This window comes from Heptranchias perlo, chromosome 1 (genome assembly GCF_035084215.1).
Source record: "Heptranchias perlo isolate sHepPer1 chromosome 1, sHepPer1.hap1, whole genome shotgun sequence".
Classification (NCBI taxonomy): Eukaryota; Metazoa; Chordata; class Chondrichthyes; order Hexanchiformes; family Hexanchidae; genus Heptranchias; species Heptranchias perlo.
This window is the reverse complement of record NC_090325.1, coordinates 137,719,651-137,744,187: the sequence shown is the minus strand read 5'-3', so window position 1 is coordinate 137,744,187 and position 24,537 is coordinate 137,719,651. Positions and strand designations below refer to the sequence as shown.

General features: G+C 46.5%; 1 protein-coding gene across 5 annotated transcripts in view; it reads left to right on the top strand.

The window, feature by feature from the left end:
* Window positions 1-17,498, top strand: part of slc2a9l2 (solute carrier family 2 member 9, like 2) — a 396,296-nt gene extending 378,798 nt beyond the window's left edge. For all 5 annotated transcript variants that reach the window (XM_067991508.1, XM_067991516.1, XM_067991523.1 and 2 more), the window contains exon 13: window positions 16,868-17,498. In XM_067991508.1, coding sequence (XP_067847609.1) covers window positions 16,868-17,137 — 270 coding nt within the window. In that variant the 3' untranslated portion in view covers window positions 17,138-17,498. The remainder of the gene's footprint in view (window positions 1-16,867) is intronic.
* Window positions 17,499-24,537: the final 7,039 nt, after the last annotated feature.

Here is a 24,537-nt window from a genome sequence, read left to right as displayed (position 1 = left end):
CCCAAACCTAGAAGGACAAGGACAGCAGGCACATAGGAACAACACCACCTGCACGTTCCCCTCCAAGTCTCACACCATCCTGACTTGGAAATATATCGCTGTTCCTTCATCGTCGCTGGGTCAAAATCCTGGAACACTCTTCCTAACAGTACTGTGGGAGAACCTTCACCACACGGACTGCAGCAGTTCAAGGCGGCGGCTGCTTTGTCCTGGTTGGTGTCGAGCTTCCTGAGTGTTGTTGGAGCTGCACTTATCCAAGCAAGTGGAGAGTATTTCATCACACTCCTGACTTGTGCCTTGTAGATGGTGGTAAGGCTTTGGGGAGTCAGGAGGTGAGTCACTCGCCGCAGAATACCCAGCCTCTGACCTGCTCTTGTAGCCACAGTATTTATGTGGCTGGTCCAATTAAGTTTCTGGTCAATGGTGACCCCCAGGATGTTGATGGTGGGGGATTCGGCGATGGTAATGCCGTTGAATGTCAAGGGGAGATGGTTAGACTCTCTCTTGTTGGAGATGGTCATTGCTTGGCACTTGTCTGGCATGAATGTTACTTGCCACTTATGAGCCCAAGCCTGGATGTTGTCCAGGTCTTGCTGCATGCGGGCTCGGACTGCTTCATTATCTGAGGGGTTGACTGGGCTGAGATTGCCTTAGTCTTATCCTGAAATGTGCCTGGATCATTGCTGGTACGTCTGTCTGATTTTCTTCTTTTTGAACTTGGCAGTGATTGTTTACAACTAAAACCTGGTGAGAGGTCCAAACTCCTCTAGGCCTCACAAGGAAAGTGTAGCCCTCTCCTGCTTCTACTCCCCTACCCCCACTTTGTGACCCGTTAACCACCCCAGAACCCCTGTCTCGCCCTCTTGTTCCCGCACTTACCTTGGGGCCAGCAGGCGGTCTCCAAGCCATCCAACTTTCTGCCACTTCCCATCGGCTTCCTGGCCGTATTGGTCGGGAAGTCGGCTGGTGACCCGTTAATGGGGCCCAGCCATTAAAATCATGTGGGCTCTTCCCCTGCTGCTCCCAGACAGGCTGGCTGCACACTAGGCCACTTTCCCACCCAGGAGTTAAAATTCCCACCATCGCGTGGGACTTGAGTCACACGTACGCCAGACCAGGTGTGGGTGGCAGGCTTCACTCCCTGAAGGACAGTGGTGAACTAGTTAGGTTTTTTTGACAATCCAGACAATCAATGTTCCTCGCAAGTCTCTTTGTCCCTACTTGTTTAAGCATATGTCTATTAAAAAAAATGTTATAAATAGTATTTACCTGACACTGTGAAGAGGTGACCTGTTTTTGACACCTGGGAGTGATTGATTGGATGGGCTAAGAATAGCAGATGGATTTAATGTTTATAAATGTAAGCCTATGCACAATGGAAAAGGAAACATGAAACATATACACTGGAGATAGCTGTTCATTGGCAAAGAAAATAAATATTTCAGTTGTGATTATTTGTCATTCACTGAAAATATCAAGCCTTCTTTCACATCAGGCAAGATGTATCTGGAGGGCATTTGACTATAATTCAAAACAGCTTGTTCTATCCTTATATGAATGGAATGAGGCCACATTTTGAATGCTGTATGCAATTTTAGTTACCCTACCTTCAAAAGGATATTGACACATTGGAGATGGTTTAGAGAAGAGGGCACGTCTAATAATGGGATTGGATTCATTTTAATTGGAGGAAAGACTGAGAGGGGAGTCTTCCAAGCTCTCTAAAGAGCTTTAAGTTGTTTAAGAACTGAACTACGGGGCAGAAGGTCTTGGGTCTGAATCCTAGCAGGGTGTCTCAATCTTTCATCCTTCTGATGCAGATAAATTGAGTACCATGTTTGAGAATGGGATTGAGGGACAGGACGTGGCAGGCACTGAGCCATGCTTGTCACGCCTTTGCGGTATGTCATGGCTGTTGGACAATCGAAGCAGGGATTAGCATACATCCAATAAACACTTTGGGGCAATAGAATGAAAATCAAACGATTTCTATAACAGTTAGGTGATCCACTCTGTCAGATTACAGCCGATGCGGTGAAGACAAACATTTACGTCTTTGTGTCTAATGGGACTGACCTTTCCTGGTAATCGCTCTCTCTTCTTTCTCTCTCTCTCTGATTTGTGCAGATAATCGCTCTCTTTCCTGCAGGTAGTATTCTCTCTCGCTCTTGCGCTCTTTCTGTCTCTCGCTCTCTGATCTCTGCAGACAATGGACTCGATTTTCAAAGGGCGGCGGGATGGCAGCGGCGGGGGGGTCAATGGGCGCGTGGGTAACCCGACTAATAAAATCTTACAGCTTCCCACGCAATCGCAAGTTAATTGGTGGCCCTTAACGTGGCTTCTGGGTTTGCCGTCCGAAAGCTGCACAGTGGGCGGACTGTGCACCCGCATGACAGGCTGTCAGCTGGAGGAGCTATATTTAAAGGGCCATTGCTCCAAAGGCTTTTGCAGCAGCAAATACCAAAAGGCACAATAGAGCAGCACAGAGGCAAGGCTGCTCCAAGGTTCAATGATGCCCCACTGCAGCAGCTACTGGCCAGAGTGAGGAGGAGGAGGGAAGTCTTTTACCCCCGGGACGGAAGCAAGTGGCCTGCCTCTGCCACCAAGAAGGCCTGGCTCGAGGTGACAGAGGAGGTCACCAGCAGGAGCAACATCTCCCGCACCTGGATCCAGTGCAGGAAGCGCTTCAATGACCTAACTAGGTCAGCATAAGTGAGTACACTTACTGATTCTCCTGCATTCCGTGTTCCACATCACTGCACCCCCACCACCCCCCCCCAAACTCATTCCGCACTGCCAAGACTACTCCATCACACCATTCCTCACATCCACTTAAGGCTCATCCTCAACTTACATTCACTTCCTCACCTCCCCATTAGTCACCCCACTACTACCATTCACCTCAATCCTCATACATTGTGATGGCTCTGTCTCATACTCACCCTCTGATGCATCTCTTTCATGGTCAGTCTCACCCAAAGGAATGCATTCATCGGCTGGCTACTTTACCATCACTCACTCGCTCGTCTGTACTTTCTCCCCTTCTAGGAGAAGAGAGCTCGGAATGCAGGTGAGAAGGCAAGGACCGGAGGGGGGCCATAGCAAATAATGGTCCTCACAAACGTGGACCAGGAGGCCGTGCAGATCAGCTGCACCCTTAAGTGCCTGACCGTCGGGGACGCCGAGACTGGCACCCGACAAACGTCTGGTGACAGAACTTTAACATTCAGCACACACAATATGAATTGATGTTAACAATGCTTGCCATGTTGAACACCTCAGTATGCTCATCGCAACATGAGATATCTGTGACGATGCTTAATATTGTCTTCTGTTTTCTTACAGGCCCTTCAAAAATCGCAGTGACAGTAGAGGGCGATTCCTCAGAGGACCTGCCGGCCTCTGAGGGCGCACCATCACATCTTAGTGAGCCATCCACCAGCGCAGATACTCACACCTCGGTGGGTCCTAGTCTTCAGTTAGTTGGGTTGGCACCTGGTGAGTTACCACACACGTGAGCACGAGCAGTCACTGGTGGGAGGGGCAGCTGTGGAGAGTCGGTGTCGGTGGGAGCACTCCTCTCCAAGTTCTGCTCAGCTGGACGCAGGTGCTGAACCCCGGGGACCATCCTTTAAAAGGAGAATGATTGCGGGACAGCAGCATATTTGCAAGTTACTGGAATAGGTGTCACGCACACTCTCCACAATAGTGCAGAGGATGGAAGAGTCCAACTCCTGCATTAGTGGAATGGTGGCAGAGCTAAGTGTGGGAATGTCTGCGATGGAGAGAAGGCTAGCCTCTGTTGAGCTTCAAACACGGCTCACAAATGAGTCCATTCAGGGCGACCAACATTCTGACCCCTTAAACAGGCAGGCAGATACACTAGCACTGGCCTTATAAGGTATCACACATGTCCCCAAACTGTTGTCCAGCAGAGTGGTAGGAGTGATGTGGCCCTGGCCCCGAGGAGGGATGACGTCGAAAGGGGACATGGAAGTGGCGACGCCACTCAAAGCGCTCCATGTCTCACCCGTTGCCCCCCTCTCAACCAGTGCCCGCAATGCTGCCTCCTCTCCAGGTGGTCGAGTCTGCCCCTGCACAGGTGCAGGTGGAGCAGTCTGTGGAGGGGCCCTCACGGTCTCCAAAACCCAGAGGGCGTAGGCCCAAAGCATCTAAGCAGTCAAGACATGAACATGAGCAACCTGCCACTACCTCTGTTGCAGCCACAGGGGATGCAGCACGTAGAAGTGGTAGGAAAAGAAAGGCTAAGGATTTGTGATCACGAAGGGTATGCACAAGGGTGTCTAACAGACTGACATGCTTTCCCATTATTTTTGGTTTCTGTTATATTCATACAATATAATGTTATCATTCTCACCACTACTGCCATGTCTTGCCCATTCTTGACTGGCTTTTGTGACTGGATTTTGTATGGTGTTGGCGCTGCTCTTTCCAGGTGGTCTGAGGACTGGACTCTTCACACTTTCTGATCTTAGGAGAACCGTTCACCTATCATTGACTCCCTGGGTTCATCCTCCTCCTCCTCCTCCTCCTCCTCCTCCATGTGGATGGCAGATGTGGAAGAGGCCTCATCAAGTGGCACCCCTCTCTATCATGCCATGTTGTGCATGACACAACACGCTACTATAATGCGTCCCACTCTGCCTGGTGTGTGTTGAAGCTCTCCCCCAGAACGATCAAGGCACCTGAAGCACATCTTGAGCAGCCCTATAGCATGCTCAATTGTAGCAATTGGGTGGCGATGTGGCTGTCATAGTATCAATGCTGTTGCTCGGTGATGGGGTTCCTCAGAGGTGTCATGAGCCACGTGTACAAGGGGTATCCCTTGTCCCCGAGGAGCCAGCCCTTAAGGCTGTTTGGTATGTGGAAGAGGCCTGGGATGTTGAGTTCCCTCAGGATGAAGGAATCTTTTGCGGTGGTCACAAATGGGCTGAGCGTTGACGGAGTGATGGCCCTTCCTGTTGATGAACATTCCTGGCTCGTGTGGAGGTGCTCGTATTGCTATATGGGTGCAATCAATTGCACTCTGCACCCGTGGTAAACCAGCCACAGAGTGGAATCCCACTGCCCTCTCCGTCTGAATGAGGTCATCCATGGGGAAGTTGACTTGGTGCGAGGCCCTGCGGAACAAGCCATCGGTGACCTGCCTTATGCACTTGTGTGCAGACGACTGAGAGACCCCGGCAATGTCCCTGGTGGTACCCTGGAATGATCCGGAGGTAAAGAAGTTGAGGGCAGTGGTGACTTTGACTGCGACGGGTAATGAGATGCCGCTTGGGCCAGCTGGGAGCAGCTCGGCGTGAAGGAGGCTGCAGATGTCTTCGACCACCTGGCAACTCACTCTGAGCCTCTGTATGCACTGCTCCTCAGAGAGGTCCAGGAAGCTGAGCCTCAGTCTGTAGACCCTGTGGCGAGGGTAGTGCCTCCTGCAACATCGCTCCCTCTGTTGTTGCCCTCAGTGTGCTGTTGTGCTGGTGCCCGTGGTGCAGCACTGTGTTGTGGAGCTCCAAGTGGCAGAAGTGCATGCCGTGCCTAGCGAGACAGATGATGTTGCTCGTCCTCAGATGTAGTGGTAAATGCAGCCAGGGCGCCCCCCGCCCCCATCCTGAGGGTGTCAGTTTGAGGGGGTCCGAAACGTTGGTAAATGTGTCAACAGAAGAATTCTGAGTGGAAACTAAGAATTTTCAGTGCAAACACAAAGATCTCGCAGCCAAAAGTTTGTCTGAAAGACCAGAGTGCCCTGCTGCAATAACTCACCTTTTATCCCCATCTGTCAAACAAGCATTTCAATGCCCAACTGACTGATGGCTGAAACACGTCTCCAAAAACATGGAGTGTTTCCAACAGACTATTTAAATGACTGTGTTAATTATCATCCTGCCGGCTTTAATTGCCGGTGGGACTTCTGCATTCGTGAGTCGCGTGCACACACAGACGCATCTGTGGGGAACTCTGAAGTCAATGGGTTGGAGCCGGCTTACTCACCCGCTCGGGATTTCTCCAATTTTCACAGCCCCCCGCCCCCCAACGCACCCACAATTTCCTTTGAAAATCAGGGCCAATCTCTCTCCTCCACTCTCTCTCTATCTGCAGGTAATCTCTCTCTGAATTTCACAAACCTTGGCAAATGTGGATGTAAGCAGACTATTTAATTAGACTGTGACTTGAGCATCTCAAGGAATTCCACATCTCGATCTCCACAGTCATCCCCATTTATTACTCCAGATTCAACCTAAAGGTAAACACAATCCCAGACTCCTTTACTCAACAACCAAACACCTCTTTCAGCCCTCTACTCTGCACCCTTGATCTTCACCTCCAATGTTAACTGCAAGGAGTTGATGGACTTCTTCATTTTTAAGACCATTCTGCAACACCTCCTCATCTACCCTCCATCCACTCCCAGCCTCTCCCCCTCCCTCAGCCCTAACCCCATATTTCTCTGCAATTTCCCCCATCTTTGCTCCAGTTCTCACAGTCCTCACAATTCCTTTATAAGATTCACCTTCTGCCTTTTCAAACCCATTCCCACCCAACTCTTAAACACTCAACTATCTCTTCTGGTCCAATGGTCATTGATATTAGGCACTGTTCCCCTCCATTACAAAACTGCCATTATCACCGCCCTATTCAAAAAATCCACCTTTGACCAATCCAGCCATCCAATTCTGTGCTTACCTCTCCTAAAATTCTCTTTCTCAGTCTAGTTTCCGTCTTGCCCATAACAATAAGATTGCTGTTGTTAATGACGCCCTCTGCAACAGCAACATGGCATTTTAACCCACTTTGTGTTACTGAGCCATGGTCGATCACTCCATCCACCTCCACCATCTCTTCTTTATGGTCCACTTTGAGAGGACCACCCACAACAGGACCCATTCTTATTTATCCCAACACATCTCCGGAATGATTTTTGTTTCCACATGTACACTGATGACACTGAGCTGCACCTCTTCACCACCTCCCTTGATTTCACAACTGTTATTGTGTTGACAGACTACCTATACGAAATCAAGTTGTGGATTGAATTTAGGGAAAATCAAAACCATCACCTTAGACTCTCTCAGTACCCTTGACTCCAATTCCATACCCCTCCCCGTCGTTGATTTAGATTCAACCAGATAGCATGCAACCCTGGTGTTCCTGCTTGACTGAGATGAGCTTCATACCCTATATACTATCCATCACGAAGACTGCATACTTCCAACTCTGCAACATTACCAACTCCCTCACTCTCACCTCAATCCCACCACCGATGAAATCTTTAGTGCTTTAGTTATCTGAAGACTCAACTTCTCCAGTATCTTCCTCATTGCCCTCGCTACCTTGAGATCCACCAAATACAAACACCAACTCATCCAAAACTCTATCAGCCACTTCCCATTCCACATTACGTCCCACTCACCCATCACCCCTGACCTCATTGACTCCCTTGTCCTCATTTAGAAATGCCTCCATGGTCTTCCCCCACTTTACATCTGAAACAATCACCAGCCTTGTAGCTCAGCCCAGGCCCTACAGTCCTTCGACTCTCACCTCCTATAAATTCTCCCTCCCACTTTCATTACTAGGTGCCAAAGCTTTCACCTGCCTAGATCCTACTCCCTGAAACTACTCCCCCAAACTTCTTTGCTTTGCTCAGAAAACAGAGAGGAGGGATAAATGGATCATTTTCAGGTTGGCAGGCTGTAACTAGTGGGGTGTCGCAAGGATCAGTGATTGGGCCTCAGCTATTTACAATCTATATTAATGACATAGATGAAAGGTGTAATGTATTGAAGTTTGCTGACGATATAAAGTTCATGGGAAAGTAAGCAGTGAGGAGAACACAAAGAGTCTGCAAAGAGATAAAGACAGGTTAAGTGAGTGGGCAAGAAGGTGGCAGATGGAGTATAATGTGGGGAAATGTGAGCTTATTCACTTTGGTAGGAAGAATAGAAAAACAGATTTTTTTAAATGGTGAGAAACTATTAAATGTTGGTGTTCAGAGGGATTTGGGTGTCCTGGTACAAGAAACACAAAACGTTAGGATGCAGGTACAGCAGGCAATTAGGAAGGCAAATGGCATGTTGGCCTTTATTGCAAGGGGGTTGGATTATAAGAGTAAGGAAGTCTTAGTACAGTTGTACAGGGCTTTAGTGAGACCTCACCTAAAGTATTGTGTACAGCTTTGGTCTCCTTATCTAAGGAAGGATATACTTGTCTTAGAGGCGGTGCAACGAAGGTTCACTAGATTGATTCCTGGGATGAGAGGGTTGTCCTATGAGGAGAGATTGAGTGCAATGGGCCTATACCCTCTGGAGTTTAGAAGAATGAGAGGTGATCTCATTGAAACATACAAGATCCTGAGGGGGCTTGACAGGGTAGATGCAGAGAGGTTGTTTCCCCTGGCTAGAGAGTCTAGAACTAAAGGGCATAGTCACAGGATAAGGGGTTGGCCATTTGAGATTGCGATAAGGAGGAATTTCTTCACACAGAGGGTTGTGAATGTTTGGAATTCTCTACCCCAAAGGGCTGTGGATACTGAATCTTTGAATATGTTCAAGGCTGAGAAAAATAGATTTTTGGACTCGAGGGGAATCAGGGGATATGGGGATCTGGCAGGAAAGTGAAGTTGAGGTTGAAGATCAGCCATGATCTTATTGAATGGTGGAGCAGGATCGAGGGACCGTACGGCCTACTCCTGCTCCTATTTCTTATGTTCTTATGCTACTCCCCCCTTCCATTCCCTACTCCTCACCCTCTAGTCTTTAAAGATGTCCTCATAAGAACATAAGAACATAAGAAATAGGAGCAGGAGTAGGCCAATCGGCCCCTCGATCCTGCTCCGCCATTCAATAAGATCATGGCTGATCTGGTCCTAACCTCAAATCTAAAATCATGTCCAATTTCCTGCCCGCTCCCCGTAACCCCTAATTCCCTTTACTTCTAGGAAACTGTCTATTTCTGTTTTAAATTTATTTAATGATATAGCTTCCACAGCTTCCTGGGGCAGCAAATTCCACAGACCTACCACCCTCTGAGTGAAGAAGTTTCTCCTCATCTCAGTTTTGAAAGAGCAGCCCCTTATTCTAAGATTATGCCCCCTCGTTCTAGTCTCACCCATCCTTGGGAACATCCTTACCGCATCCACCCGATCAAGCCCCTTCACAATCTTATATGTTTCAATAAGATCGCCTCTCATTCTTCTGAACTCCAATGAGTAGAGTCCCAATCTACTCAACCTCTCCTCATATGTCCGCCCCCTCATCCCCGGGATTAACCGAGTGAACCTTCTTTGTACTGCCTCGAGAGCAAGTATGTCTTTTCTTAAGTATGGAGACCAAAACTGTATGCAGTATTCCAGGTGCGGTCTCACTAATACCTTATATAACTGCAGCAATACCTCCCTGTTTTTATATTCTATCCCCCTAGCAATAAAAGCCAACATTCTGTTGGCCTTCTTGATCACCTGCTGCACCTGCATACTAACCTTTTGATTTTCTTGCACTAGGACCCCCAGATCCCTTTGTACTGCAGTACTTTCCAGTTTCTCACCATTGAGATAATAACTTGCTCTCCGATTTTTCCTGCCAAAGTGCATAACCTCACATTTTCCAACATTGTATTGCATCTGTCAAATCTCCGCCCACTCACCCAGCCTGTCTATATCCCCTTGTAGGTTTTTTATGTCCTCCTCACTCTCTACTTTCCCTCCCATCTTTGTATCATCTGCAAACTTTGATATGTTACACTCGGTCCCCTCCTCCAAATCGTTAATATAGATTGTAAAGAGTTGGGGACCCAGCACCGACCCCTGCGGAACACCACTGGCTACTGGTTGCCAGTCCGAGAATGTACCATTTATCCCAACTCTCTGCTTCCTGTTAGATAACCAATCCTCCACCCATGCCAGAATATTACCCCCTATCCAGTGATTCTTTATCTTGAGCAACAATCTTTTATGTGGCACCTTGTCGAATGCCTTCTGGAAGTCTAAATACACTGGTTCCCCTTTATCCACTCTGTACGTTATATCCTCAAAGAACTCAAGCAAATTTGTCAGACATGACTTCCCCTTCGTAAAGCCATGCTGACTTTGTCCTATTAAATTATGTTTATCCAAATGTTCCGCTACCGTCTCCTTAATAATAGACTCCAAAATTTTACCCACCACAGATGTTAGGCTAACTGGTCTATAATTTCCAGCCTTCTGCCTACTACCCTTTTTAAATAAGGGTGTTACATTAGAAGTTTTCCAATCTGCCGGGACCTTTGCCGAGTCCAGAGAATTTTGGAAAATTATTACCAAAGCATCCACAATCCCGACTGCCACTTCCCTCAAGACCCTAGGATGTAAGCCATCAGGTCCAGGGGATTTATCCGCCTTGAGTCCCATTAATTTACTGAGTACCAATTCCTTAGTGATTTTAATCATATTTAGCTCCTCCCCCCCTAGAGCCCCCCGTTTGTCCACTGTTGGGATATTCTTAGTGTCCTCTACCGTAAAGACTGAAACAAAATATTTGTTCAGCATTTTTGCCATCTCCATGTTTCCCACCATTAATTTCCCGGTCTCATCCTCTAAGGGACCTACGTTTGCCTTTGCCACCCTTTATCTTTTTATATAACTGTAGAAACTTTTGCTATCTGTTTTTATATTTTTTGCTAATTTATTTTCATAATCTATCTTCCCTTTCTTAATCAATCCTTTCATTACTTTTTGCTGTCTTTTGAAGACTTCCCAATCTTCTATCCTCCCACTAAGTTTGGCTACCTTATATGTCCTTGTTTTTAGTCGGATACTATCCTTAATTTCTTTACTTAGCCACGGATGGCTGTCATTTCTTTTACACCCTTTTTTCCTCAGTGGAATATATATTTTTTGAAAGTTGTAGAATAACTCCTTAAATAAACACCACTGTTCATGTACCGTCTTACCCTTTAAACTATTTTCCCAGTCCACTTTAATCAATTCTGCTCTCATACCATCATAGTCTCCTTTATTCAAGCTCAGTACGCTTGTTTGAGAACCAACCTTCTCACCCTCTAATTGGATATGGAATGTAACCATGTTATGGTCACTCATTCCAAGGGGATCCTTAACTAGGACATTATTAATTAATCCTGGCTCATTACACAGGACCAGGTCCAAGGTTGCTTGCCCCCTTGTAGGATCAGTTACATACTGCTCAAGAAATCCATCCCTAATACACTCAATAAACTTTTCCTCAAGGCTGCCCTGCCCAATTTGATTTGTCCAGTTAATATGATAGTTAAAATCCCCCATAATTATAGCTGTCCCCTTATTACATGCCCCGACTATTTCCTGATTAATACTTCTTCCAGCAGAGTTGCAACTATTAGGAGGCCTATATACTACGCCCACGAGTGTTTTTTTTCCCCTTATTATTCCTTATCTCTCCCCAAACTGTTTCATTATCCTGATCCTTTGTCCCAATATCTTTTCTCTGTATTACAGTGATTCCTTCCCTTATTAACATAGCCACCCCACCTCCCCTTCCTTCCTGCCTGTCCTTCCTGATTGTTAAATACCCTGGCATATTTAATTCCCAGTCGTTGTCACCCTGCAGCCATGTTTCTGTAATGGCCACAAGATCATACCCATACGTCGTTATTTGTGCCGTTAACTCGTCCATTTTGTTACGAATGCTACGTGCATTCAGATAAAGAACTTTCAAATATGTTTTGAGACACTTAGTTCCTGCTTTTTCCTTTTTTAACACTTTACCTTTTTCTCCATACCTTCTGTCCCTTCCTGATACGCTTTCCTCTGTCTCCCTGCTCAGGTTCCCAACCCCCTGCCACAGCTTTGATGCTGGGTTAATCGCCTTACGCCTTCTATTTTTAATTTATCTCTCGTGCCTAAAGTACACTTTCTTTCCGCTGCTCTACGCTTTTCCCTTTCACTTGTTCTTGAACAACTGTTTGTACTATTTGTATTGTAGATTTCCCTTGGGTCTTCCCCTCTCTTGCTGCTCTCAACTTTATTCCCTTCTGACTCCCCGCTCAGGTTCCCATCCCCCTGCCACTCTAGTTTAAACCTTCCCCAACAGCACTAGCAAACACCCCCGCGAGGACATTGGTCCCGGTCCTGCTCGGGTGTAACCCGTCCCGCTTGTACAGGTCCCACCTTCCCCAGAACCGGTCCCAATGTCCCAGGAATCTAAATCCCTCCCTCCTACACCATCCCTGCAGCCACGCATTCATCCTGTCTATTCTCCTGTTCCTATACTCACTAGCACGTGGCACCGGTAGTAATCCTGAGATCACTACCTTTGAAGTCCTGCTTTTTAATTTATCTCCTAACTCCTTAAATTCACCTTGCAGGACCTCATCCCTTTTTCTACCTATGTCGTTGGTACCAATATGGACCACGACTACTGGCTGTTCACCCTCCCCCTCCAGAATGCCCTGCAGCCGCTCCGTGACATCCTTGACCCTAGCACCAGGGAGGCAACATACCATCCTGGAGTCACGTTTGCGGCCGCAGAAATGCCTATCTGTTCCCCTTACAATGGAATCCCCTATCACTATAGCCCTGCCACTCTTCTTCCTTCCCTCCTGTGCAGCAGAGCCACCCGTGGTGCCCCGAACCTGGCTCTTGCTGCTTTCCCCTGATAAGCCATCTCCCCCAACAGTATCCAAAGCAGAATATCTGTTTGAGAGGGAGATGGCCCCAGGGGACTCCTGCTCTACCTGCCTAGTCCTTTTACTCTGCCTGGCGGTCACCCATTTCCTTTCTGCCTGCGTAATCTTTACCTGCGGTGTGACCACCTCACTGAACATGCTATCCATGATAGTCTCAGCATCGCGGATGCTCCACAGTGAGTCCACCCGCAGCTCCAGCTCCGAAATACGGTTAGCCAGTAGCTGCAGCTGGACACACTTCCTGCACACATGGTCGCCAGGGACACTGGTAGTGTCCATGACTTCCCACATAGTGCAGGAGGAGCATATCACGGGTGCGAGCTCTGCTGCCATGACTTGCCTTAGACTCTCAGACTCTCTTCCCGCTCTAGGTCTCCCCTTTTGTACTGTGCTCACCTCTTGGACTCTCCTGCCTCACCTGTGACGTCGCACAGTAGTTTTCTCTTGTTGTAGATTTGCTGCTGCTTTTTTTCCCCAATCTCAGTCTTCTACTCTCAGGTACACTGCCGCTCTGGGGAAAAAGTCCCTATCTTTTCAATCATGCATTCAGTCAACTCTCTTAATTCTTCAATTACTGCTCAATCCATGTCATCCCTATGTGAAGCATCTTGGGACATTTTATTATGTCAAAGGCACTATACAAATGCAGGTTGTTTTGATTCCAGAACTGGAGGGCATACATACATAATTATCAAGTTTGAGCATGACTACAGATTAAAAGGATTTTTCTTCTGCATTGTAGAAATGTGGATTTGGCTTGCTGCAAAATCTGTTAAGAGATGTGTTGACTGACATTTTCCTTTCAAAGGAACTCAATGAATATTTAGCTAAAAATAGGACTGGGAGCTAAAAGTATAGAGTGAGCACAATGATGCTAATCCTTCTGGACCAAGGAAATGTCACCCTTGGAATGAAACTGGTTAGGGCTGAAAAATTTAGGTGGCATACACAGACTGATAATATAAAGTTTGCAAAATTACTTTAGGGGATCAGGGAGACATTCACAGTGATTTATTTGCTGGGATGTTTTACTACTGATTATTTTTCCCTCTCAAGAGATTGGAGAGAGTCCATTGTAATGCATATATCAGAAGGACCAGACTCAATGATCAGATGAATGACTCCTTTCATTCCATGCTCATTTTTATCTTCTTAACCTGAACTAGGCTTATTATGCTCAACAATTAATCATGTTCGACCACAGTTCCTACAGCATCACTGTGGTGTTTTATCTTTGTGCCTGGTTTGATCAAATATGCAATTGTCACCTGCTAAGAATAGGCTAGCAAAGGAAGTGCTTGTAAGTGTAATTGCTTTATTTTCTGTGATATTTTTCCCAGCGTTTTATTTACCACTAATTTAAGTGAAAATGTTACTATAGTAAAAAAAAATTGGAAAATGTGCAAAAATAATGGATTGTGACTTAATAAGACGATTGCCCAGGATTTTCATTGTGGTGGACAGTAACAGGCAGATTTATTCAATGATACCCCATCACTTGCTGCATTTTCCATTGGTGCTGATGGTCACCAGCAGATTACGTTACTGAAATAGCAATCAGTTCTGTGCTAGTATTTAGGTCAGAAACATGGCCACTACTGGTGATAGAGAATGGCAAGTGAGAAAAAGCCTTTGTTATACTCCTGCTTTCCATCGCAGAATGCGTAGCTGCTGGCATCATCTAAAGCTGTCGAAAATTGGGACAGGAGACGTACTGCTGACAGTAAAAAAATGGGCCATTGTGTTTATTTATTAAGAAAGATTATGGGCTGAAAATCTACCAGCAGGCACATCCTCAGTATTCCAGTGAAGTACTGAGGGAGTGCTGCACACTCAGAGGTGCCATCTTTTAGATGAGACGTTAAACCGAAGCCCTGTCTGCCCTCCCAGGTGGACCTAAAAGATCCCATAGCACTACTTGGAAGAACAGAGGAGTTCTCCCCGGTGTCCTGTTTGGGGGACCTTGAAGTGCGCAAATTGCCAGCTCTGGGGAAATGCCAAGTATGTCCCCAGTTGCCCTCTTTGTAATTTTTAAATAGTCCATATTTTCCTTTAAAGGTCCAGGTCGCAATAAGGAAGAAAGAACTCCCATTTATATAGCACCTTTCACAACCTCAGGATGTCCAAAAGTGCTTCAGAACCAATGAAGTATTTTATTTAAAGTGTAGTCACTGTTGTAATGTAGGGAAACACAGCAGCCAATTTGCGGACGGCAAGGTCCCACAAACAGCAATAAAATAAATCATCAATTAAACTGTTTTAGTGATGTTGGTTGAGGGAAAATGTTGGTCAAAGCACCAGGAGAATTCCCGTGCTCTTCTTCAATTAAGTGCCATTGGATCTTTCACGTCCACATGATAGGGCAGATCGTTCCTTAGTTCAATGTCACATCCAAAACACAACACCTCCAACGCTGGAGCACTTCCTCAGTACTCAGCCTAGACAAGGTGTTCATGTCAATGGGGTGGGGATTGAACCCATGAACTTCAGACTCAGAGGCACGAGTACTATCTTTGAGCGAAAGCTGACACCTCCCAGCCTAGGCCCCCAGGTGGAGGTCATTACCACCATTTGGTGGCATAGTTTGGGCATACAGTTATTGATCTGACATCAGGGGCATGATTTTAACTCGGGAAAACGGGTGGGTTGCTGGTGGGGGGGCAGCAAAAATTTTAAAAATCTAAAATTCACCTCCAACTCGCCCATTTCCAGTTTTAACGGAGGCGGGACGAGGGGCTGACGACCAACCCAGGGCGGGTCGGTCACTAAAAGCTTTCAAGGAGGCTGCGGGCCTCCATTTTAACTGCTCTTTTGTTTCTAACACCTGAGGGCCGGGATTCCTGGGCCTTCTACACGCCACATGTTAGGAGGTGAGAAGGCCCGAAACAGCAGGTAAATGCCTTTATAGCACAACTTGTGGGCCCGAAGGAGCAGGAGTGCTTCCCCCAGGCCCAACAAGCCTACCTGCAGCAACCCCGCCACGATCTCCGACCCCACTCCCATGATCTCTGACACCCCCCTTACGATCTCCGACCCCCCCACGTTCTCCGACACCCTCCCCCCAACGATCTCCGACATCACTCCCACAATCTCTGACCATCCCTCACCATCTCCAACACCCTGCACGATCACTGACCCCCGCGATGACCCCTGACCCCGACCCCACTGATGACCCCCGATGACTGACAGCCCCCGAATGATACCAATGACTGACCCCTTCCCCCCCGGTGACACCGATGACTGCCCCCGACCCTCCTGATTATCCCCAATGACTGACCCCCACCCCAGATGACGCCGATGACTAACACCCCCCCCCCCCAATGACTGACCCCCAACCTCCCAATGACCCCAACCTCCCCGATGACCCGATTACTGACCCGCCGAGCCCCCTCAATGACTCCCAATGACTGAGCCCCCCCCAATGACTGAGCCCCTTGATGACTAACAGCCCCCACCCCCGATGACTGAACCCCACCCCCCCCCCCCAATCTAACACTTACCTGTTCACGTTCTCTTCCTTGCTCTTCTCCCGTCCGACTGAGGCCAGCCTGTCAATCAGGCTAGCCTGTCGGGCGGGAAATAGTAAAAAAAAAGTAAAAGACATCCTTACGTCAATATAGTTCGGATGTCCGAGAAATCCGTACTTCCGGGTTTCCCATCAGGAATTCCATCCCCCGCCCCCATCCCGGTTCCCCAATTAAAATCATGCCCCAGGTCTCACTGGGAGCCAGGGGCATGGGAACTCCCAACTTCAGGAGTCCCCGTCCACCCACCCCACCCCATTCCATCCCCATTGAGAGTTTCTGCATCTTATGAGGCCCACAAAAATCCCAATATAAGACCTGGGATATCTGGGTTCTCAACCTAATTTCCAGCCCTTCCAGCGCATGCCCACTGGTGTTATAGTGACAATCCCTTGGAATTTCCACTTCACGGTTTTGGGAAGTGCAAATATGTGACTGGATTTTCACAAAGTTACCATTCATTGCTAAAAAATATTGTTATTTATGTATGCATCTGAGAAATTAAAGGTTTTCAAAAATCTTGCTTATTGATGTTTACTTTAAAAATCCATTTGTATCTAAAATTGTAATTGCATGCAAAGATTTTGAAGCAAACTTTTTTTGCAATATTTCATTTTAAATGGTAACGATCTTCATCTGCTTGCTTATTAACTTCTTTTTTTTTAACACAGAGTAATTTGGGATCATTCAGTTTCCTGCTGTTTGCTGCAATTTGTGTATTAGGAGCAATATATATGTACATCGTCTTACCTGAAACCAAAAACAAAACCTTTGCAGAAATATACCAATCATTTGCCAAAATCAACAAGGTACCTGGGCAAGAAACCGAGCAGATTATACCATTGGAGAATGAACTACTACAGCTCACAATGATTCCTTTAGATGATGGGACGGACAACAAAGCAAACAGGGAATCTGGCAGCGTTGAGAATATTTCCTAACAGACAGCTAACAAATCTTTTTCATTTCCTGTCAGTACATGTTTGCATTACTTTGTCTGATACAGTGTTTTGAACCATTTGTCCTCACTCTCTCCTGCCTGATTCACCGAAAACAAACTGATTTTAGTGAAAAAAGTGTACCCATTGGGACAACATGTTGAGAACAGATTTCCTCTGTACACTATTTGCAGCAAAATCATGAACGCGTTTACGGAGAAAACGTTTGCAATTTCACTCCACTATAGGCTTCAATGAAAAAAAAAGGATACATACATTATTTGCCACTTTGTTGGCGTAAATTGCCTCATGGTGCTAGTATGTTAATCTACATGACTCAAAATAAAAAAGACAATTCTTGAAATACACGCCTCCAGAGAATTATTATTACCATAATCTCTCGTCTACTTTTTAATTTGTTTAAAGTATGTATAGTACAAATTTTGAGACACTTTGTGTGATTTTCTTGGGGCCTGTGCTGGGAGTGCAACATCGTGTGTGGTGCACTAAAGTGCACGGCATGCGAGGTCACGGAATAGTGCCCCAATTTCCTGTCGGGTCCCATTTAATAGCGGAGGTATCATGTGGGTGGGAGCTACGTGCTGTGATTGGGCACAGTAAAGGAGGGACAAGAAATTGGAGTATTGCTGCTGGCCTTAAAGGATCATGGCAGTTTAAAGGTGAGCCAGTATTTTGTCCCTGCTGAAATCCTGTGGAGAAACGTTACAGCCATTTGGGAAGCCTGCAAATTCATTTCAAGACTCTTGAGTAAGTGGCTGAAAAATTATTTCTGTGCATGATGCCTCTGGATGCAAATAAGCTGCACATTTAGGGAGTGGCATCCCTTTCTATTGTGATAGATGCCAGGTTGGCGATGGGGAGAACGCAGAGCAATGTGGGTGCAGTCTATGGCACCTTGAACCCTGGAGAAGCCTGCCATGTGGGAGAAGCCTAGTGCGCTCTTGTCCTACTTTGTCCGTAGAGAATGTGGCCTAGGTGTTCCTCCTGGTGTGAAGAGCCTCAGTGACCTCCCTGATACAGCGGTGGACTTCAATCTATGAGATGTCACTGATGTCACTTGCTGCAGCCTGGAATGGTCCCATGGCATAAAAGTTAAGGGCCACGATAACCTTGACAGCCACAGGCAGACGGTCCATACCCTGATTTGGGGCTCCAGTTGTGACTGCAGCAGGTGATTTAGCTCAGTGATAGCCTCCTTTGTAAAACAAAGGTACCGGAGACATTGCTTCTTGGTGAAATTGAGATATGAGAAGTGTTCCATGATGACCCGCTATGTGTATGGCCTCCTGCGCAGTGCACTCCTCCTCCTCCCTCTTCTCCCAGCTGCTCCTGTTCTCTCCCATCTTCTTTGCTGTTGCCCATCCTCACCCTGCCCCACAGGCAGAACTACAAGATCACCCATGACTGAAATAAAATTCTTATCAAAGCAGACAAAAACAGTGCAGCACCAGCACAAAGGTGTTCCCAGAAGTCAGAATTTATTGTGGAACAGAGAAAGTAGCCATGAAGAAGGCTCAGAAGTTAACCAGCAGCCTGAGGACAAACCAGGAACTAACCTGTAAGGAGTGGATGAGCCCTTTAACTAGCTCTCCTGCAGGTTCCTTGCTGACTGTTAGCACCATGATTTGCTCTGTGACATTATCACGTCAGGTGCTGAGGCAGACCAATTTCCCAACAGGGCCCTACAACAAGCATAGGACCCATATTTTAATATTATAATGAGGGGTTTTAATACTTGCGGCGTTCACCCTGGATGCCTACTGAGCAGTCCGATACAATATGGTGGATTGCGCACTTCCGGCACGGGATAGGCGCACACGCATCCCCCGCCATATTGTATCCTCAGCTGCCCATTTCACACCTCTAAAACGGGTGCAGCGTGATCGAATTTCTAGGCCTATGTGCTCATGCCATATTTACTTTCCATAACAACATGCATCAAACGATGCCATAAAATCTATTCACACTATCTACAGCTACTTTGTAACACCACGTATACTCTTTGTGATATCTAAATTAATTGCTCGAGTCACTAGTCTACTACCTCTATCAGTGAGATGAGGTTGAGTGGTGAATGGCTAGGCTGGTTCTCCTGAAGCCTTAGAGGCCTGAGGTCACTTTTATCTCAGGGAAGCAGCTGAACAAGAGGGACTAACTTCTGACAGTCTTTCTCTTTCAGTGGCAAGGGGTGCCTGGCCCATCTCTGAAACTCCCTCATGTGCAGAAATTGGAGGGCCCCTTAAGGAAGCAAGGCCAATGACACTCTTTGGAGAGAAAGTGACATCAGTGCGCACACCTTGCAGCCCACTAGATCTGGGCTCAGGCTCAGAGGTGCTACTGATCAGTGTGGTTACAGACCAAATAGTCCCAACCAGGCCTGTAAACCCTGTGCAAGTGTGACGTTCAGGCTAACCTCCAAGGCATCTATTGGTGGCAGTCTCGAAGCCACCAATGTTCCTATTATCTCCTCCTGGTGTCCTGTTGCTGCAGAATTCTCCTGGGCTGTCACTTTCTCCAGGGTGTTGTATATGTTGTGAGAAAATTTCTGCAATTTGTTGCAGATGCAACATCGTGGACTCCTCCCACAAATCCATCACCACAATCGTATGTGTGGAAACCGTCTTATCTGCCTCCAGATTAAATTGATGCTCCTTAATCATAACTCTTTTAAAGACTGAGCACCTGAGATCTGGGTCTCCAGGCTGCTCAGCTGCATTGGGTCATTTCTTCCCCCTCTGTGATGGAACGACACAATCCCTCTCTTCCACTCCCAGGTCCTTAGTCTCATTAGTGTTCAGTCCACAACCCTTCTGACTTCTGGGCCGATGCTGAAATAAGTGAGTTGCCATGACAGGGTTAGTGATGAAGTGGCATCGTTTGAGGCCCTGAAAGTGCCTGGATGGTCATTGGAGAAGCTTCCTCTTCTTTGTTGACCGGAGGTCACCAGTTACGGTTACTGGCTTAGTACAAAGAAGAGAAGAGTCAATTCCCTCTTAACTCTCAATTCGCTTTATTCACGTTGTTAGATCATATACATATAGCTTATACGTCTGGTTAGATATAGGCATGCAGTTTACACCAGGTTATACAGTTTTATACCCCAACTAAGATCTAAACGCACACCCACTAGGTTTCTCTGACACTCCCTGAGTGGTCACAGAATATAAAGGATAATACCCGAAAAGGAGATCTGACGCTGGCCAGGCGTTCCATTCTCTCTCTCTTTCGACGTCGTCTCTACGTCCCTGACGTAGGGTCTTCCACTTCCGCGATGGTTGGTCTCCGGAGTCTTCGCTCTGACTCCACGCCCCAGATCCTTCATTCTTATTCCGAATCTTATCTCTTCAAGCTGTGCTGTCTCTCTCTTTCGTTGGTTTAGGCTTGCTCGGTTACCCTGTGTCTTCTCCTCATTGGCTCTGTCCCAAGGACTTAGGTAACATTACCTCATTACTCCTTTTCTAAATAAGGACTTGTGTCTTATCACATCTCCTTTGTCTTTCACAAAACTTAGCTAATTCAAACCGGTTCCAGCCAGCTCAGACCAGTGACTGAACTCAGGTTACTTCAGTTCAAAAGTTGTTCTTGCCTGTGTATCAGCAGCTGGGGAATCTCAGGTTACTTTCTGCAGCCCCTAGCCAACATCTTGCAAGACGACTCTGTGATGTGAAACACAGAGGAGCTTGTATAGCTGCGCCCACACTGACATTGCCCCTTGAAGAAAATTTTAGCTGGGTGTTAAAGATTTGCAAAAATTTGAGAAAGCAGATAAAGCTGCCATTGCCAAAGTTGAGTGTGTCCCAACTTTTACCAACTCTCCACTGCCACTTCACCTCTAACCTCACCATCTCCCATAACCTCTCTTTTCGGTCTGCCTATCATTTACAGCACCTCCTACTCATGTAGACTAACATTTCCAGTGATGGTGCTCCACCAGCTCGAGGAACAGCACGACCTCTTTCAATTAGGTACTTTACAGCCTTAAGGCCTCAACACTAAGTTCAACAACTTTAGATCATAAACACCGCTCCCGTTTTCTCAGACAGCAGATGCTGGTAATGGTTCTGCTGTAACCATTTGCACTTCCTCTGGACCCATCTTTTGTTTCTTGTCCCAAGGGTTAAGTTACGAGGAGAGATTACACAAATTGGGGTTGTATTCTCTAGAGTTTAGAAGATTAGGGGGTGATCTGATCGAAGTTTATAAGATATTAAGCGGAACAGATAGGGTGGATAGAGAGAAACTATTTCCACTGGTTGGGGATTCTAGGAGTAGGGGGCACAGTCTAAAAATTAGAGCCAGACCTTTCAGGAGTGAGATTAGAAAACATTTCTACACACAAAGGGTGGTAGAAGTTTGGAACTCTCTTCCGCAAACGGCAATTGATAATGGCTCAATTGCTAAATTTAAATCTGAGATAGATAGCTTTTTGGCAACCAAAGATATTAAGGGATATGGGTCAAAGGCAGGTATATGGAGTTTGATCACAGATCAGCCATGATCTTATCAAATGGTGGAGCAGGCATGAGGGGCTGAATGGCCTACTCCTGTTCCTATGTTCCTATGTTCCCATTATCACCTTCCTTGTCTTGCACCATCATCATTTTTCTCATTTAATCACTGCTGCCCTCCACGAGACCTTCCTTTCATACTTTCCTCCACCCACCCCCTACCCCCCGCCCCCCATTTCCCTGGCTCTGTACTTGCTTAAAAACTGTTATATCTCTAACTTCTTCCAGTTCTGATGAAAGGTTGTCGACCTGAAATGTTAATATTTTTTCACTGTCCACATTCTCGGTTTTAATTTCAGATTTCCAGCATCTGCAGTATTTTGCTTTTGCTTTAGTGCTCCTTCCCCAGTTGCATTTCTCTGGTGCTGATCATGGACATGCTTTTCCTTTGGAGGGAGAGAAAAGAATGCTCAAGGCACATGAGTGGCACAGACACTTCACCCATATCAGCGCATGCTTTCATTGATGATGTGGAGGTCCCTCGGCCCTTTAAATAAAGTGTCCTTGACATCTAACAGAAGCCCTTGTGCAAGGCAATGTGAGTTGCCAGGGTGGTTTTGAGGAAAGATAGTGCTTGTGTGTTTTTCAGAGGTTGTCATTTGTATAAGAGAGTTTCCCTGACAACCAGATGCTGAGAGGGAAAGAGAATGACAGGTAAGGAGGAAAGCAAAGCTGTATGAGTGGAAGAGGACGTGAATTAGCAAGTGTCTTGACTTGAGTTGGCTACCCTTCAGAGGTCATTGAACTTCATTGTGCACTGTGTGGTGGAGCTTGCACTGACAGCTTCTGCCACCTCCCTCTTATGGGGGTTTCTGCCCTCCATGCTGAAGACTCTCTCCCTTCAGTCAGCAAAGTCTCCACAGGTGCATCAGAAAACTTGTGAGCCCTTTCTCACTTCCTTGAGACATGAAGGGTTTTGATATAGTAAATCAGGAGAAACTGTTTCCACTGGCAGGAGGGTCGGTAACCAGAGGGCACAGATTTAAGATAATTGGCAAAAGAACCAGAGGGGAGATGAGGAGCAATTTTTTTTACGCATCGAGTTGTAATGATCTAGAATGCACTGCCTGAAAGGGTGATGGAAGCAGATTCAATAGTAACTTTCAAAAATTGCAGGGCTATGGGGAAAGAGCAGGGGAGTGGTACTAATTGAATAGCTCTTTCAAGGAGCCGCACAGGCACAATGGGTCGAATGGCCTCCTTCTGTACTGTACGATTCTATGATTCTATGGCATCTGGCATTTTCTGCTGCTTGAAAACGGATTAGCCTATGTAATTGGCTGCAGCCTTCTTAAGGCTGCTCCAGTACTGTATCTCTCTCTTATTAACAGCAGCACTAACCCTATCAGGTGAGGTATTATTGCTCCAAACCTGTCCTGCATGTATAATTAGGGTCCCAGAAGGAAACTGCAGTCGAATTATGTGGCCATACAGTATTCCGCTCCACTGCTAACCAGCCAACGAAAGAAGAATTCAGCTTCATATGTATTTTTGGAGCTTCAGTTCAAACCTAAACAACCTCACTTCAGTTACAGTCATGATTGCTGAGCTAGTTCTACTTTACAACAGTAAACTCTTCAATTACAAACATTCTGCCTTGTGATTTGGCAATCACATGTGATCTGTGCTGGGGCAGACAAAAGACAAAGGTGTCCATAATAAAACTGCTGCATGAGTGGGAATCCTCAGGAAGGTTCAGCCCTATGTGCCCCTATTAACAAGTTCAGTGTTTCACAAAATCTGTAGCTACTCATGATGGAACGTTCTGGGGGTAAAATTCAACTCCGGCAGGGGAACAAAGTGGGTGGTAGCAGATCAGCCATCCATTATATACCCCGCCTGATTTTCCTTGACATTTACTTCAATGGAAAGCACGCCTACTCCTCCTAGCTCCACATAAACACAGGCTAAACGAAAAACTGCTTCTCTTTGCATCCGAGACTCCAGCGGTTCCTTCAAGGACTGCTGGTAAGGTTGCAGTCAGCCCAGAAAAGCTGAGCAGAGCATGCGCCGTGCAAGCTCTTCCCAAATTTGGGAGCGGGGTCCTAAAACCTTGATCAGGGCCCCGAGTAGCCCATTCAAAAGAGTCAAATGCCTGTTTCAGGCGGGCGGCCTGGACACTTAGAACTCGCCGACTACCAGGGCGGATAGGCGCGGGAGAGCACCATCTGAATTTCCGCCCACCAAACAGGTGCAACGCGGACCAATTTCCCCGCACCCCACCCCCCCAACGACCTCCGGAATTCATTTTGTGAACAGACTTTCAGTTAAGTATAATTTTTAGATCGTTTATGAGACCAGTGCTAAAAAAATTAGGAGCCCTGGGTGCATTATTCTGACAACTAAACATTCACAGCTAATTGATTCTCAATTTGTTGAATCTTGTCCAGGAGTATTCAGAACACCGGCCACTTCTAATAGAGAAAGAAAAATGAGAACTAGAGATATAAAGAAAAGCACAGGGAGAGAATGAAAGAACCAAGTATAGATCAAATCACAAAGTATTGCAGAACAAACAGCCGTCCTGTTCCGATAAACATTTGAGAAGCAATGCACACAAAAAAAAAAATTGGCCCTGAAATTCCAGTGGGGTTGTGTCAATTTGCTGCCGTAACTCCAACAGGAGACCAGAAGAACCCCACAAAATGGTGAAAATTCAAGTAACCCAGGTACACCGGATTTCCACTGTTTATTTGGGGATTCCACCAGTCTCCCACCAGTTATGATGGGAAACCAGGAGACCCCGCAGCGGAATTTCAGGGCCAGTATTTCATCTGAAAATCTGTGTTACCGTTTTATATTAAAGTAATACATGCTTGACAGAGCATTCATTAAGATCCAAGCACTTGTAACACAAATCTGAAAACCTTAGGC